This window comes from Elephas maximus, chromosome 3 (genome assembly GCF_024166365.1).
Source record: "Elephas maximus indicus isolate mEleMax1 chromosome 3, mEleMax1 primary haplotype, whole genome shotgun sequence".
In the NCBI taxonomy this organism is placed as follows: Eukaryota; Metazoa; Chordata; class Mammalia; order Proboscidea; family Elephantidae; genus Elephas; species Elephas maximus.
In genome coordinates, this window is record NC_064821.1 from 185,014,277 (window position 1) to 185,028,967 (window position 14,691).

The 14,691-nt window shown below is 38.9% G+C and overlaps 1 protein-coding gene across 7 annotated transcripts in view; it reads left to right on the plus strand.

Moving 5' to 3' along the window:
- SETDB1 (SET domain bifurcated histone lysine methyltransferase 1) overlaps positions 1 to 14,691 on the plus strand; it is a 46,238-nt gene that overhangs the window by 13,267 nt on the left and 18,280 nt on the right. For all 7 annotated transcript variants that reach the window (XM_049880386.1, XM_049880384.1, XM_049880387.1 and 4 more), the window contains exons 4-10: positions 9,923 to 9,957; positions 10,397 to 10,496; positions 11,618 to 11,743; positions 11,915 to 12,116; positions 12,682 to 12,755; positions 13,631 to 13,821; positions 14,523 to 14,652. In XM_049880386.1, coding sequence (XP_049736343.1) covers positions 9,923 to 9,957; positions 10,397 to 10,496; positions 11,618 to 11,743; positions 11,915 to 12,116; positions 12,682 to 12,755; positions 13,631 to 13,821; positions 14,523 to 14,652 — 858 coding nt within the window. The remainder of the gene's footprint in view (positions 1 to 9,922; positions 9,958 to 10,396; positions 10,497 to 11,617; positions 11,744 to 11,914; positions 12,117 to 12,681; positions 12,756 to 13,630; positions 13,822 to 14,522; positions 14,653 to 14,691) is intronic.

Below are 14,691 nucleotides of genomic sequence, written 5' to 3' on the forward strand. Positions count from 1 at the left end.
CTGCTACGCTGGCCTTCAAAGCATTCAGTTTATTCAGGAAACTTCTTTGCTTTTGGTTCAGTCCAGTTGTGCTCACCTCTCCTGTGTTGTGTTGTCTTTCCCTTCACCTAAAATAGTACTTATCTACTATCTAGTTAGTGAAAACATCTCTCCCTCCCTCCCCCCTCTCGTAATCATCAAAGAATATTTTCTTCTCTGTTTAAACTATTTCTCAACTTCTTATAATGATGGTATCATAGAACATTTGTCCTTTTGCAGCTAATTTCACTCAGCATAATGCCTTCCAGATTCCTCCATGTTATGAAATGTTTCACAGATTTATCATTCTTTATTGATGCACGCTATTCCATTACACATCTATATGTTTTAAAGCCAACAATTTAGTGTTATAGTTATGACTTTAAACAATTGTATTTTTTAAAAGTAAAGGAAAGAGAAAATATGTGCAGTTACCCAGATATTTATCGTTTTCTTTGCTCTTCAATCCTTCCTATGGATCCAAGTTACCATTTAGTGTCTAATGTCATTTTTTTCCAGGCAGAAGGATTTCCTTTAATATTTCTTGTGGCACAGGTCTGCTAACACTGGATTTTTCAGTCTTTGTTTATCTGGATATCTTAGTTACCTAGTGCTGCTATAACAAATACCAGCAAAGAGAAATTTATTCTCTCACAGTTTAGGAGGGTAGAAGCCTGAATTCTGGGTGCCAGCTCTAGGGAAAGGTTTTTGGTCTGTGTTGGCTTTGGAGGAAGGTCCTTTTCATCAATCTTCCCCTTGTCTAGGAGCTTCCTCATGCAGGAACCCTGTGTCCAAAGGATGCGCTCTGCTTCCAGCGCTGCTTTCTTGATGGCATGAGGCACCCCCCGCCCCCACTTATTAACATACCCAGTCGGTCGGTCGAGAGTTGATTCGGACTCATAGCATAACGGCCCCTAATCCTGCCTGATTAACATTATAGAGGTAGGATTTACAACACATAGGAAAATCACTTCATGTGACAAAATGGTAGATAATCAGAATACTGGGAATCATGGTCCAGCCAAGTTGACACACATTTTTGGGTGACATAATTCAGTTCATAACACTGGGATGTAGAATTCTCGATAGATGGAATTTTCTTTCAGTACTTTGAACATGCCATTCCGATGCCTTCCGGCCTCTACTATTTCTTGTGAGAAGTTAACTCAGTTTGTATTTTGTACCCTGTGCCTGAGTCAAGCGCCTGGCAGATTGAAATTGCCAGCCTCTTGGTTAGCAGCCAAGAGGTTGGCAGTTCGAATCCACCAGGCGTTCCTTGGAAACTCTGTGGAGCAGTTCTACTCTGTCCTATAGGGTCACTATGAGTCAAAATCAACTCGACAGCAGTGGGTTTGGTTTGGTTTGTTTTGTTCTTGCCTAAGTCATTTTTCACTTGCTGTTTTTAAGATTTTGCCTTTTACTTTCAGTAGTTTCAGTATGATGTGTCTAGGTGTAGTTCTCTGTATATCGTACTTACGGTTCATTGAGCTCGGAATTGTCAATTCAGGTTTTTCATCAAATTTCAGCTATTATTTCTTTAAATGTTTGTTCTGTTCTCTCTCCTCTGCTTCTGGGACTCCCATTACGTATATGGCGGAATGCTTAGCATCATCCTACAAGTCTCTAAGACTCTGTTCATTTTTCTTGAGTCATTTCAATGTGCTTGGATTGGAGATTTCAGAATGCAGGTATCTATATTCTTCTAGTTCTCCGATTCTCCTGCCATTTTAAATCTATTGTTTAGTCCCTGTAGAAATGTTTCATTTCAGTTTTGTACTTTCAACTCCAGAATTTCCGTTTGGTTCTTTTTATAGTTTAAATATCTCTATTGTGATTCCATGTTGTTGTCTAGTTGTTACATATTTTTCTCTAATTCTTTGAGCATAATTTTTTTTTAATTCGTTGAACTTACTTACAAATCCAGTATCTGATCCCACTCAGTATGAGTTTCTGTTGAGAGCTTCCCCCCCACCCCCAAGTATTAGCCACACTTTACTGTTTGTCTTATGCTAGGTTCTGTACAGAAACAAAACCAGTGAAATGTATAAATATAGAGGGGTTTATATCAAAGAAATGGCTCACACACTTGTAGAGGCTGGAAAGTCCCAAGTCCGTGGGTTAGACTGGAGGCTTCTCCTGACTCCCGTAGCTGCAGGGGCTAGCTAACCCAAGACAGCAGGCCTCTGGCTCACAGGCTGCAGAGGCTGACGAATCCCAGGATTGGCAGGTAAGCTGCTAGCTCAAATCTGAAGAACTGGAGGTCAGATGAACAGGAGCCAGGTGCAGCATCCAGGGTAAGCAAAAGCCAGCAAACTTTGCCAGAAAGCCCACCTATATTGGATACATGTCACACCCCCAAGGAAACAGCCTTTCAACTGACTGGCTGCTCATAACAGATCATATCATGGAGGCAATTACATTATTACATAGCTACCAAACTGTTATCATAACTACCAAACCACTGAGAATCATGGCCCAGCCAAGATAACACACAACCTTAACCATCACACTGTTTCTTTGCATGTCTCATCTTTCATTGAACATTAGGCATATTAGATAACGTAGCAACTCTGAACTTTATTTTCGTGAGGGTTGCTTTTTTTTTTTTTTAATAATTTTCCCAGTCTTAAACTGCAAGTCCGTCTTTTCTGCAGTGTGCAGCTGTTGGTGTCTCAGCTCAGTTTTTAAAATCTTAACTAATTTTTTAGACTGGCTCGTAAGGGTTCTCCTTTTACTGCATAGCTTAGTGGGTAAGGCATTGAGTTGTACAGAGGTATGGGGAATGCATTCAGAGTTGCATTTAGTCTCCCTTAGGTTTTACTTTTTCCCAAACTCTCTTGGGTCTTCCCTGCATAGGCATAGTTTTACAGTCAGCCAAGAATATATAGAGAACTTACTTTAGCCCTTCTGTGTCTCTCTCATTTTCAGGATCTCCTTAGTAAATTTCTGACTGGTTTGGTGCTCTTTCTAAACCAGAACTGCAACCTTGGACTAGTAAAGTTGCTCATTGTCATGACTAGCCCTTTGCTGGTAAAGGTACGGTTTTTGCCCACCAACATAGGGGTGGGGTGGGGATGGACGCTGCACCAGGCAAGAAGTCCACAGACTCCCACCTCTCTTACTGGAAGCTTTAGGAGTTTTTCAGAAATAAATGCTTCTCAATTTGTTTGCCTTTTGTCAGTTTCCAGTGCCCTGAAATGCTCGTTTTTGACAGTCTGTCCGGTTTATACTTGTTTTCTGCATAGGAGAATTGCCAGAACTTTTCACATTACTGTTAATCAGAATGTTACTATTGCCTTAGTTTTGATTCTTTTTGAACTGTATAAATGACTAGCGTTTTTTCTTTATCGTCATATTGGTTGGATGCATGATACTTAGTTCATTCGCTAACTACAGTGTAGTATTCCATTATATTAATATGCCACAATACATATATCTGTTCTTCTGACAGTCGATAATTGTTTTGGGATTTTTTATTTTTCTGTTTTTTTTTTTTTTTTTTTTTGGCAGTTACAAATAATGTTGCAGTAAATATTCTTGTACTTGTCTTCTGATACACATGTCCAAGAATCTTTTTAGGATACATACTCTTAAGTTGGCGTTCCTTGAAAAACCAAAAACCAAACCCAGTGCTGTCGAGTCGATTCCGACCCATAGCAACCGTATAGGACAGAGTAGAACTGCCCCATAGAGTTTCCAAGGAGCGCCTGGCGGATTCGAACTGCCAACCCTTTGGTTAGCAGCCGTAACACTTAACCACTATGCCACCAGGGTTTCCTTAGGATATGGAAATCTCATCTTTACTGGATAATGGCCAGAGAGCTTTCCAGAGTGGTTGTACCAATTTATATACCACCATTGAATGAGATTGTCTGTTGCTGCACATCCCTGAAAACACTTGGTATTGATCGGCTTTTTAGTTTTTGCCAGTAGTCTTGTAAAATTATATCTCATTGTGACTTTAAATATAATTTCCTTGATTACTGATGAACTTGAGCATGTTTTCATATGTTTTCAGGTCATCCGCAGTTTTTCTTTGAAATACCTGTAGCATGTCTTTTGCTCATTTTCTTCAGGTCATTTGTTTCTTCTTGATTTATAAGCAGTCTTTATATGTTCTAATTAGTAACCCTTTGGGATTATATGACTTGCAACTATGTATCACAGTTTGTGGTTTGTCTTCACTTTTTGTGGTATTTTTTGATAAACAGAAATTCTAATTTTAATGTTTTCTTTTATAGTCAATGCTTATTATATCCTTTGCTGTCCTGAAGCTATAATGATCTCCTTTTATGTTGTCTTTTGAAAGTTTACTAGATTTGCCTTTCACATTTAAATCTTTCATTCAATTGGGATTTATTTTTTGTGTAGAATTTGAGGTACAGATCCAATTTCTTTTTTTCCCCTCTTACGATTATTAACCAGTTTTCTAACACCATTACTGAAGAGTCCCTTCTACTGATCTGCGTTGTCATAAATTTTTTCCATATGTATGCGTAGGTTAGTTTCCGAACTTCCTATTCTGTTTCATTGGTCTGTCTCTTCCTCAGTTCCTTCTACACTGTCTTTGCCACTGCGACTTTATAAGATTTTGTATCTGTTAGCCCCAGTAACCTCGTTTTGTTCTTCTTTAGGAATTCCCTGCTTATTTTTTACCTGTTGCGCTTAACGTAATATTTGAGAATCAGCTTATGTGCCTCACTCTCCTCCCAAAAATCCCAAAATATTGACATTTTCAGACATTAATTTAGGGATAGTTGTTAATTTTACAATATTTAATTCTTCTGTACAAAAATCATTTATTTAGGTCTTCTTTAATGTTTTCTAATATAGTTAATTATCTCCATAGAAAGCTTATACATCTTTTGTCAGATTTATTTCTAGCTGCTTTATCGTTTTCAATAGCCACAAGAAATATCTTTTTTTAAATGACCTTCCTAAGTAATTATTAATGGTATGTAGAAATGCAATTGATTTTGTATATTGATTTTTCTATCTGGCAGCCTTATTAAATTCTTATTTCTAAGGATGCATTTAGGTTTTCTTTGTAGACTGTCATCTTCAAATAATGACAGTTTTTCTTCCTCTAGTTACAAAAGATAGTCTTTTATTTTTCTTCTCATAGTATACTATCTAGAATCTCAAGTATAATGTTAAATAGGAGTGGTGGTGTTGGGCTTCCTTGTCTTATGGCTTACTTTAAAGGAAATGTTTTCAGCTTTTCACCATTAAGGCTGATTGCTAGTTACCAGCTTTTTAGATGTCACTTAATCAGGTAAAACTTGTCTTTTGTTCTTAGTTTCCAGAGAATTCTTAGTTGAATAAATGTTGATTTTATTGAACATACTTTTCAATCTAATAAAATAATGTGATTTTCTTCTTTTATTCTGATAATGTGATGAATTACATTAATCGGTTTTCTAATATTAAACCAACCGTATATTCCTGGGGTGAATCCTCTTGAACATGGTATTAATCTTTTTGTTTTTGTTGGATGTATACACAGCGGAACATACACCAGTTCAGCAATTCCTGCATGTACAACTCAGTGACACTGATTACATTCTTCAAATTGTGCAACCATTCTCACCCTCTTTTTCTGAATTATTCCTTGCCCATTACCATAAAGTCACTGCCCCTAAGTTTCCTATCTAATCTTTAGAGTTGCTATTGTCATTTAGATCCCACGTAGATAGTTTTTAAAAGAACACAGTGCTCAAGGCAGACATTCTTTGCTAATTAAGTTAAACTATTATTTGATTTAAAGATTATTTCAGGGGATATTCTTGGCTTAAGGTTTAAAGATTATCTCAGGGCAGTAGCTTCAGGGGTTTATCCAGCCTCAGTGACTCCAAAAAGTGTGGATTCCATGAGAATCTGAAATTCTGTTCTGCATTTTCTCCCTTGTGATAAATCTTTTTTACACATTGCTGGGTTTGGTGTGCTGATATTTTGTTTAGGATTTAAAATAGACCTAAATTTTCTTTTCTTTCCTGTTTGTACTATCCTATCCTTGTGTGGTTTTAATATTGAGATTTTAGCGGCCTTGTAGAATGACAGAGAGAGTATTCTTTTGCTTCTTTTTTGTTGTTGCTGTCTTCATTTGGTTCTTGGGAAGCATTCATAACATTGGAATTATGTATCCTTAATGTTTAGCCATCTAGGGCCCTATTTTGTTTGTGTGTGTGTAAAGCGTGTAAAGCTTTTCTATTCTCTAGTCAATTTTGGCAATTTGTAATTTTGTAGTGATTTACTCATTTTATCTAAGTTTTCGATTTATTGGCATGGACATTCTACTTAGGTTTTTAGCAGAGCTTGGCATTTCATTCAGGTCTTTAACATGGATTACTACCTTGATCACTTTAAACTGAGGTATCCTAAACTCCCTTCCATCACCTGTATTCTGTTCTCCACATCTTAGTTTAGTGACTTGAACTCTATTAGTACCTGTAGCGAATTTGTCTATGACCCACAAACCTAGTTTCATGATTCCACACCAAGTCACATGTGATACTTGAAGATATTCATTGCAGTATTGTTTGTAATAGTATATAACTGATAGTAGCCCAAGTATTTATCAGTAAGAGACTAAATAAAAAATATGTGGCACCACCATCCAAGGTATTGTGTAGCCATTGAAAAGAATAAGACAGTTATGGGTACTGCTAGGGAATACTTTCCTAGGTATTTTTAATGCAAGGGGTGAGAGAAGCAACATAGAAAATATCCATGTTGAATATACCTGAAAGGATGGGGAAGAGAATATATATGTACATTTATTTACTACTTAGAGAAAATCTTTGGGCACAAAAGAAACTGATAATATTGGTTGTTTTCTGAGGAGGGTAACCAGAAGCAGGGGTGGGAGAGACACTTAATTTCCACTGTATATATAGTTTGACTTTTTTATTTTAATCATTACGATTTTATCCGTTACAGAGTAATTTTTTTTTTTTGTACTGTGAAAATATGTATGACACATTTGCCAATTCAACATCTCTCAGGTTACAATTTAGTGACATCAGTTACGTTAATCACGTGCAACCACCACCCACAATCGTTGCCAGGTCTCTCATCCCCATAATACAGTGCTTAAAATTTTTTTACCACATCTATTACTTTATAATGAAAATAAAAACACTGCAAGATAATAAAATGCTCTTCTCCTTCCTACTGAAATATAGGACATGTGGTTAAGCCTTTTCCTGTTGTGGTACTGGACTCTAGGATAACAGATACTTAGTCATATACCATATCCAGAGCCCTTTGAGGACTGGGTGTGAGTGTGCTTGTGTGTGAGTTTATTCTCTCCAAGTTTGAGATATAGAAATTTGTATCCTAACTTTTTAAGCCTTGTGTTATTAAAGATTATTTATCAGCCTCATCTGGATATATTACAGCTTATTTAACCGTTGTGTTATTTTGAGACATTTTTATTGTTTTTCATATTTCAGTATATGTTCTAAATCTCTAGAACTGCACTGTCCATTATGGTAGCCACTACCCTTATGTGACTATTTAATTTAATTTAAATGGTCTAATATCCAAAATGGAGCCCTGGTGGTACAGTGGTTGAGAGTTACGACTGCTAACCAAAAGGTTGGCAGTTCAAATCCACCAGGTGCTCCTTGGAAACCCTAGGGGGACGGTTTTTTCTCTGTCCTATAGGGTTGCTGTTCTGCTGCTATTTGCAAGGTTTTTACTGGCTAATGCTTTTCAGAAGTAGACTCCTGTGTCCTTCTTCCTAGTCTGTCTTAGCCTGGAAGCTCAGCTGAAACCTGTCCTCCACGGGTGACCCTGCTGGTATCTGAATATAAGTGGCATAGCTTCTAACGTCACGGCAACACGCAAGCCCCCACAGTACGACAAACTGACAGACACGTGGGGGACCAGTGAACAACATCATGATAAACGGAGAAAAGATTGAAGTTGTCAAGGATTTCATTTTACTTGGATCCATGATCAACAGCCATGGAAACAGCAGTCAAGAAATCAAAAGACGCATTGCATTGGGTAAATCTGTTGCAAAGGACCTCTTTAAAGCATTGAAGAGCAAAACATCACCTGGTATTTTCAACTGCATCATATGCATGTGAAAGCTGGACAGTGAATAAGGAAGACCGAAGTTGACGCCTTTGAATTGTGTTGGCAAAGAATATCGAATATACCACGGACTGCCAAAAGAACGAACAAATCTGCCTTAGAAGAAGTAAAACCAGAACGTTCCTTAGAAGCAAGTATGACAAGACTGCGTCTTACATACTTCGGACATGTTGTCAGGAGGGATCAGTCCCTGGAGAAGGACATCATGCTTGGCAGAGTGCAGGGTCAGCAGAAAAGACGAACACCCTCAACGAGGTGGATTGACACAGTGGCCGCAACAGTGGGCACAAGTATAACGATTGTAAGGATGACGCAGGGCCGGGCAGTGTTTTGTTGTGTTGTGCGTGGGGTCGCTATGAGTTGGAACCAACTCAACGGCACCTAACAACAACATAGGGTTGCTGTGAGTCAGAATTGACTTTAAGGCAATGGGTTTGGTGGGTTGTTTTTTTTTTTTTTTTTTTTAGTATCCAAAATATATTAAGAAGAATTCCTAGAACTCAACAATAAAAAGGCAAATAGCCCAGTTGAAAGATTTCTCCAAAGAAGATACAGATGACAGGCGTATGAAAAGATGCTCAACATCATTAGTCACCAGTGAAATGCAAATCAAAACCACACTCATTAGGGTATGTAATAAAAAAGGTGGCAAAAAAAGTACTGAGGAGAATCTGGAGGAACTGGAAACCTCATACATTGCTGGTGGGAATGTAAATGGTACAGCCAAATTGGAAAAGTCTGGCAGTTCTTCAGAAGATTATACATGGAGTTACTGTATGACTCAGCAATTCCAATCCTAGCTTTATATGCAAGAGAAATGAAAACATCCTCATAAAAACTTGTACATGAATGTTTATGGAAGCATTAGTCATTATAGCCACAAAGTGGAAACAACCCAGATATACGCCAGCTGATGAATGGATGAACAAAATGTAGTATATCATTATTCAGCCATAAAAAAGAATGAAGTACTGATACGTGTTACAACATGGACTAACCTGGAAAATGTTCTGCTAAGTAAGAGAAGCCGGACAAAGCCACATATTGTGTGATTCCATTTATATGAAATACCCAGAAAAGGCAAATCTTCTGGATACGAAAAGTAACTAAGTGGTTGCCAGAGGCTGGGGGTGGGGGGAGCGTGGAGAATGAGGAGTGACTGCTAACGGGTACAGGATTTCTTTAGGGGGTGGTAAAAATGTTCAAGAATTAGGTAGTTAATGATGGTTCCACAACTTGTGAATATACTAAAAACCACTTAATTGTACACTTTACTGAAAAGGTGAATTTTATGGTATGTGAATTATATCTCAAAGATTTTTTTAATTTAAATTCGTTTCCTCAGTTTGCACTAGCCGCATTTCACGTGCTTCGTAGCCAGATGATAGTGGATTGGACAGCACAGCTATAGAACGTTTCCATTAACATGGTGCTGTTGGACATTGCAACTCAAAAATAGACATTTTGCTTAATTCATTGACCACATCTCATATTTAAAATTGCACAAATAATTAGTAAATAAATTGTTACAAATTATTCAGATGTACAGTGAAAGCCCTAAATCCCATAGATCACCACTTGTCCGGTACTTTATTCACAAGTGAGCACTATTATCCATTTGGTAAGCTACCTTTTTGGAATATTTTGAATACTTTTACGTATATGTGTATTCCTATACCTAGATTGTTTTCAGTTGTTACCAATAATACTTCAGTGATAATGGTTTAAGCTTAGTTCTTGATTTCTCTGAAATTCTTGGGTATAAGTCCTTTACACTCATTGGAGTTGTTCTCACCCACAGGTGATGCTGGGAGCAGAACTCCAAAAGACCAGAAGGTGAGTTGGGGGTGGGTGAGGAAGGGTAAGAGATAACACTGTGAAAATGGGAGAAACTTTTGGCCTGATGATTCATTCACCTCAACCATGGACATATATTCACCCTCTAATCAGCCTTGTGGGTCACAGCCCTTTAATAAACATTCCAAGAATGCAGGAGAAGTTACCAGGAGATGCATGCAGTAACTACTGAGTTCTAAATGAATGTAGAATTTAACAGTGATCAGCCAGGTGTAATTTATCAAGCAAAGTTTCCTAAAGCTGATTTCTGAGCCAAGTTTGTAATAAAGGTCAGCTTTTGCCTGATGAGGTAACCATATGACTCTAAACATTACTCACTTCATTTTGTTTTTTGAAATACAAGGTTTTTCTTACTCTCAAGTTATTTCTAACCCATGTGCTATTTTGGAACTTGTTTTCCTCATTTCTTTCCCTTCAGCTCCGTGAAGCTATGGCTGCCTTAAGAAAGTCAGCTCAGGACGTTCAGAAGTTCATGGATGCTGTCAACAAGAAGAGCAGTTCCCAGGATCTACATAAAGGTCAGGGCCAGGAGGTACCTGGGTACAGGCGAGAAAGGAGGGGGAGGTGAATTCCTCCAGAGACTTCATGAATAACTGGTTTTGCATAAGCATCTCAGAATTCTTCTCCACGTCTGTTGTGTACTTGTCTTTTAACACCACTGGGTGTATATCAGTGGTCAGTATAAGATTATTTATAATTTTGTTTTTGTTGTTGTCTGTTTAAGTCTTTAGTCTGCTGATTGTGATAAGCCAGACTCATTATCCTTAAAAAAAAAAAATTGCCGTCAAGTCGATTCCAACTCACAGTGACTTGGTAGAACTGCCCCATTAGGGTTTCCAAGGAGCGTGTGGTGGATTCGACCTGCCAGCCTTTTGGTTAGCAGCCACAGCTCTTAATCACTACGTTGTCAGGGTCGTCAAATCCCAATTACACTGATACAGATTTTGCAGTTTGTGATGACTTTATCCAAATACTTTTTTAAACCCATTGCTGTCAAGTCGATTGCAACTCATAGTTATCTTATAGGACAGAGTAGGACTGCCCCATAGGGTTTCCAAGGCTATAATCTTGAAGGAAGCAGACTGCCACGTTTTTCTCCTTTAAGCGGCTGGTAGGTTTGAACCACCATCCTTTCAGTTAGCAGCTGACCGCTTAACAACCAAGCCACCAGAGCTCCTAATAACTTTTTAGCTATCTATATTTAGGCTGTTTCCATGTCCATGACTACTCCTTCCAAGTGGGGATTAGGGAGAGCAAAGTAACTCAAACTCTTATAAAGAGATCTGAGGGAAGCTTTGCTTGTAGAATGGGTCTATTAATTACCCTAGAGGAAAATCTTTTATAAATGGTACTTGCCATTTAAAAAGTAATAGTTACTTTTGTTGTTAATAGAAGTTGGAGACATTTGGTTAAAGTGAAGAATTTTGAATTACATGTGAACTTCAAATATTCAGACTTCTCCTAGTAGCATAAACAATTCAGTCAGCTGTCTCTTGTGATTTTGCCTTTGGCTAACAGAGCAGCAGAAGTGACCATGGATCAAAGGTTACTCCATTTTCCCTGAGTACCCTACTTTACCTTTTCATTCTCTACCCAATCTATGGCATATCTCTTAGTACAACTTTGCTTTCTTCCGTAGGAACCTTAAGTCAAATGTCTGGTGAACTGAGCAAAGATGGTGACCTGATAGTCAGCATGCGGATTCTGGGCAAGAAGAGAACTAAGACATGGCACAAAGGCACGCTTATTGCCATCCAGACAGTTGGTATGTTCAAATGAGAGGAAGAATCAGTGAAAAGCAATCCTGTAGGTTTCTACTGCCCGTTGTTTCTTTTCCCCCCAGTCTTTCCTCTGTCTCTGACGTAGCAGCCAGGATTTACACTGAAAACTGTTTTGTTTGTTTGTTAATGTGTTGTCATCTCTCTGTTTTACTCAGGGCCAGGGAAGAAGTACAAAGTTAAGTTTGACAACAAAGGGAAGAGTCTGCTGTCGGGGAACCACATTGCCTATGATTATCACCCTCCCCCTGACAAGCTGTACGTGGGCAGTCGAGTGGTGGCCAAATACAAAGATGGGAGTCAGGTCTGGCTCTATGCTGGTATTGTAGCTGAGACACCAAACGTCAAAAACAAGCTCAGGTACCTGGACAGGATTTTAAAGGGAGTGGAGAAGGGGAGCACAGCACCTGCTCTGTTCAGGCCATAGTCCAGATCTCGCAATTCACTTTTGTGTTCTTAGTCCCCTGTGGCCAGAAACTCATTCCGTTTCTTTGCCACAGAAGTCATGTGCGTGATTCTTTTTCCTTTTTTTTTTTTTTCCTTCTTAAAGAGAACACTTGAGAGAGAGGAGACCTAGAGGAGAGTAATCAAAATTGATTAATGATTCGGGGAATGGGGAATTTATGTAGAAGGAAGAGGTGAAGTGAAGATTAAGTGCATCCGTATAGCAATCTGAGAGAGGAACAAGAATAAATGGCTTTGAACAAGTGGGGATATGTTGGTTATTAAGGGAGACTTCCTAAGTCTTAGGGTAGGGAGAAAGGATAATAGGAAGAAAGCCTTGGGTTGGAACATCTTCCTTGGGGTGTATCCTGTGCCGACCCAGAGGAGTGGAAGTTACGACAAAATGATTTTTGTAGATCATATTAAATATGCCCTGTGTTCATAACCCTCAGATCTTTTTACCATCACTCTTCTCTTACAGGTTTCTTATTTTCTTTGATGACGGCTACGCTTCCTATGTTACACAGTCTGAACTGTATCCTATTTGCCGGCCATGTGAGTGTCCCCTGCCTCCCTTTATTCTATTCCTTTCCTCTTCTACCTTCTAGTTCTTCCTGAGACACCCAGTTGAAAATCCCTAGCTTCCTATTTATTTGGTGCACGAGATTCTCGCCTAGTCTCAAGGAGGAGCATAAGCTTCATTAATGTCCTTTAGTAGATAAAAATTTATCTGTTCATTTCTAGTGCTGGGTCTTTATAGTCATTAGAAGGTCATGGCTTACCCTGGGTGGACTGCTCTTATTGTGGATGTATGTTTATTTCATCTCTATAAAATGATTCAGGTTTGGGGAGGTATGCTTCTTTCTTAATCTTAGGCCTCATCTAACATTCATGTAAATCTGTAGCCTGCATAGCGCTTTCCACAGAAACTGTTAGATGGAGGCTTCAGGGTGTTCTCTGTGCCTGTGACTCAGGCTTGGGAACAGACTCCCACAGAAGCAGCTGAAACACGTGGCAGTGAACACATTGTGATAACAGCCTGATAGAGAATAAGAAGGAAGAATATATTTTTTTTTTATTTCATGATACTATCTGATCTTTTTTGATTTACCTCTTATATCAACAAGGAGCAGGAGTTCCCACTTGAATTTTCCTTAGAAGAAACATCCATTTGTATGAAATGATTGAAGTCACTGATACTTGTGTATTGCTTATTCATTATTTACTTGGCTTATGTGTGCATTTATACATTAGGTTAATATTTAAAAAAATAAAAAAAAACATGGTCTTATTTTTACTTGAGCTTATTTCTTTATTTTTTTCTCTCCCTGCCAACTTGAAAAATATGAAATACATTCTTGCTAGCTATTTTTCTCTATCAAGACATGCCCTTTCTGCCATCTCTCAGCCCTTCTTCTTTCTTGGGACAGTGAAAAAGACTTGGGAGGACATAGAAGACATCTCCTGCCGAGACTTCATAGAGGAATATATCACTGCCTACCCCAACCGCCCCATGGTGCTACTCAAGAGTGGCCAGCTTATCAAGACTGAGTGGGAAGGCACATGGTGGAAGTCCCGGGTCGAGGAGGTGGATGGCAGCCTAGTCAGGATCCTCTTCCTGGTACTGTTTCTCCCTAGAGCTTTGGAGGCAGTGGTAGGGGGGCATAGGAGGCGATGATAAGGATGATTTTCTAGATACTCCTTAGTTTTCCCTTTATTATCCTCCTGTTTGTGGTCAAATTTTACTTTGTCTTTCTGCTTGTCTGTGGGTGGCTGTTGAATTTAATTATGACACTAGTCTGCTTGTTTTTGTTTTGTTTTCTCTCTAGGAATATGCACACTGAGTGTAGATATAGAGAAGGCAGGCAGTTGAGTTTGTCCACAGTTAGGAATTTGGTAGGACAGTGGGACAAAGAAGAGGGATGAAGGAACTGGAGGTCTTGATGATTTTTCAAGGGTCAGCTTAACTTTTAGAGCTTCTGTACCCTTCCTTGCCTTCCCCCTCACCCTCTCGCTAGAATTACATTTCTTCTTTGTGTGCTATCTCAGCCCTTTGTTCCTAAGGCGCTCGTGACCCTTGTCCCATTTCTTGGTATTGACATCTGTCTATTCTTTAATTTCTTATACAAAGAATATATTTTCCTTCTTTGTATTCTTAGTACATACCATGGTGCCTGGCACACAAACGTGTTGAATAGACAGGAGTTCAGGGTTCATGAGGGAAATTTTCCAGAGTAGGTACATAGGTGTATAGTCTCCACAAATGGCAGAGTAGATCCTAGCCTTTAGCCTGTCACCCACCCTTTCCTCCAAATCCCCCAGGATGACAAAAGATGTGAATGGATCTATCGGGGCTCTACACGGCTGGAGCCTATGTTCAGCATGAAGACGTCCTCGGCCTCTGCGTTGGAGAAGAAGCAAGGGGGACAGCTCAGGACACGTCCAAACATGGGTATGTCTTGACCAGTACCCTGGGGGAAGGAAGAAATGG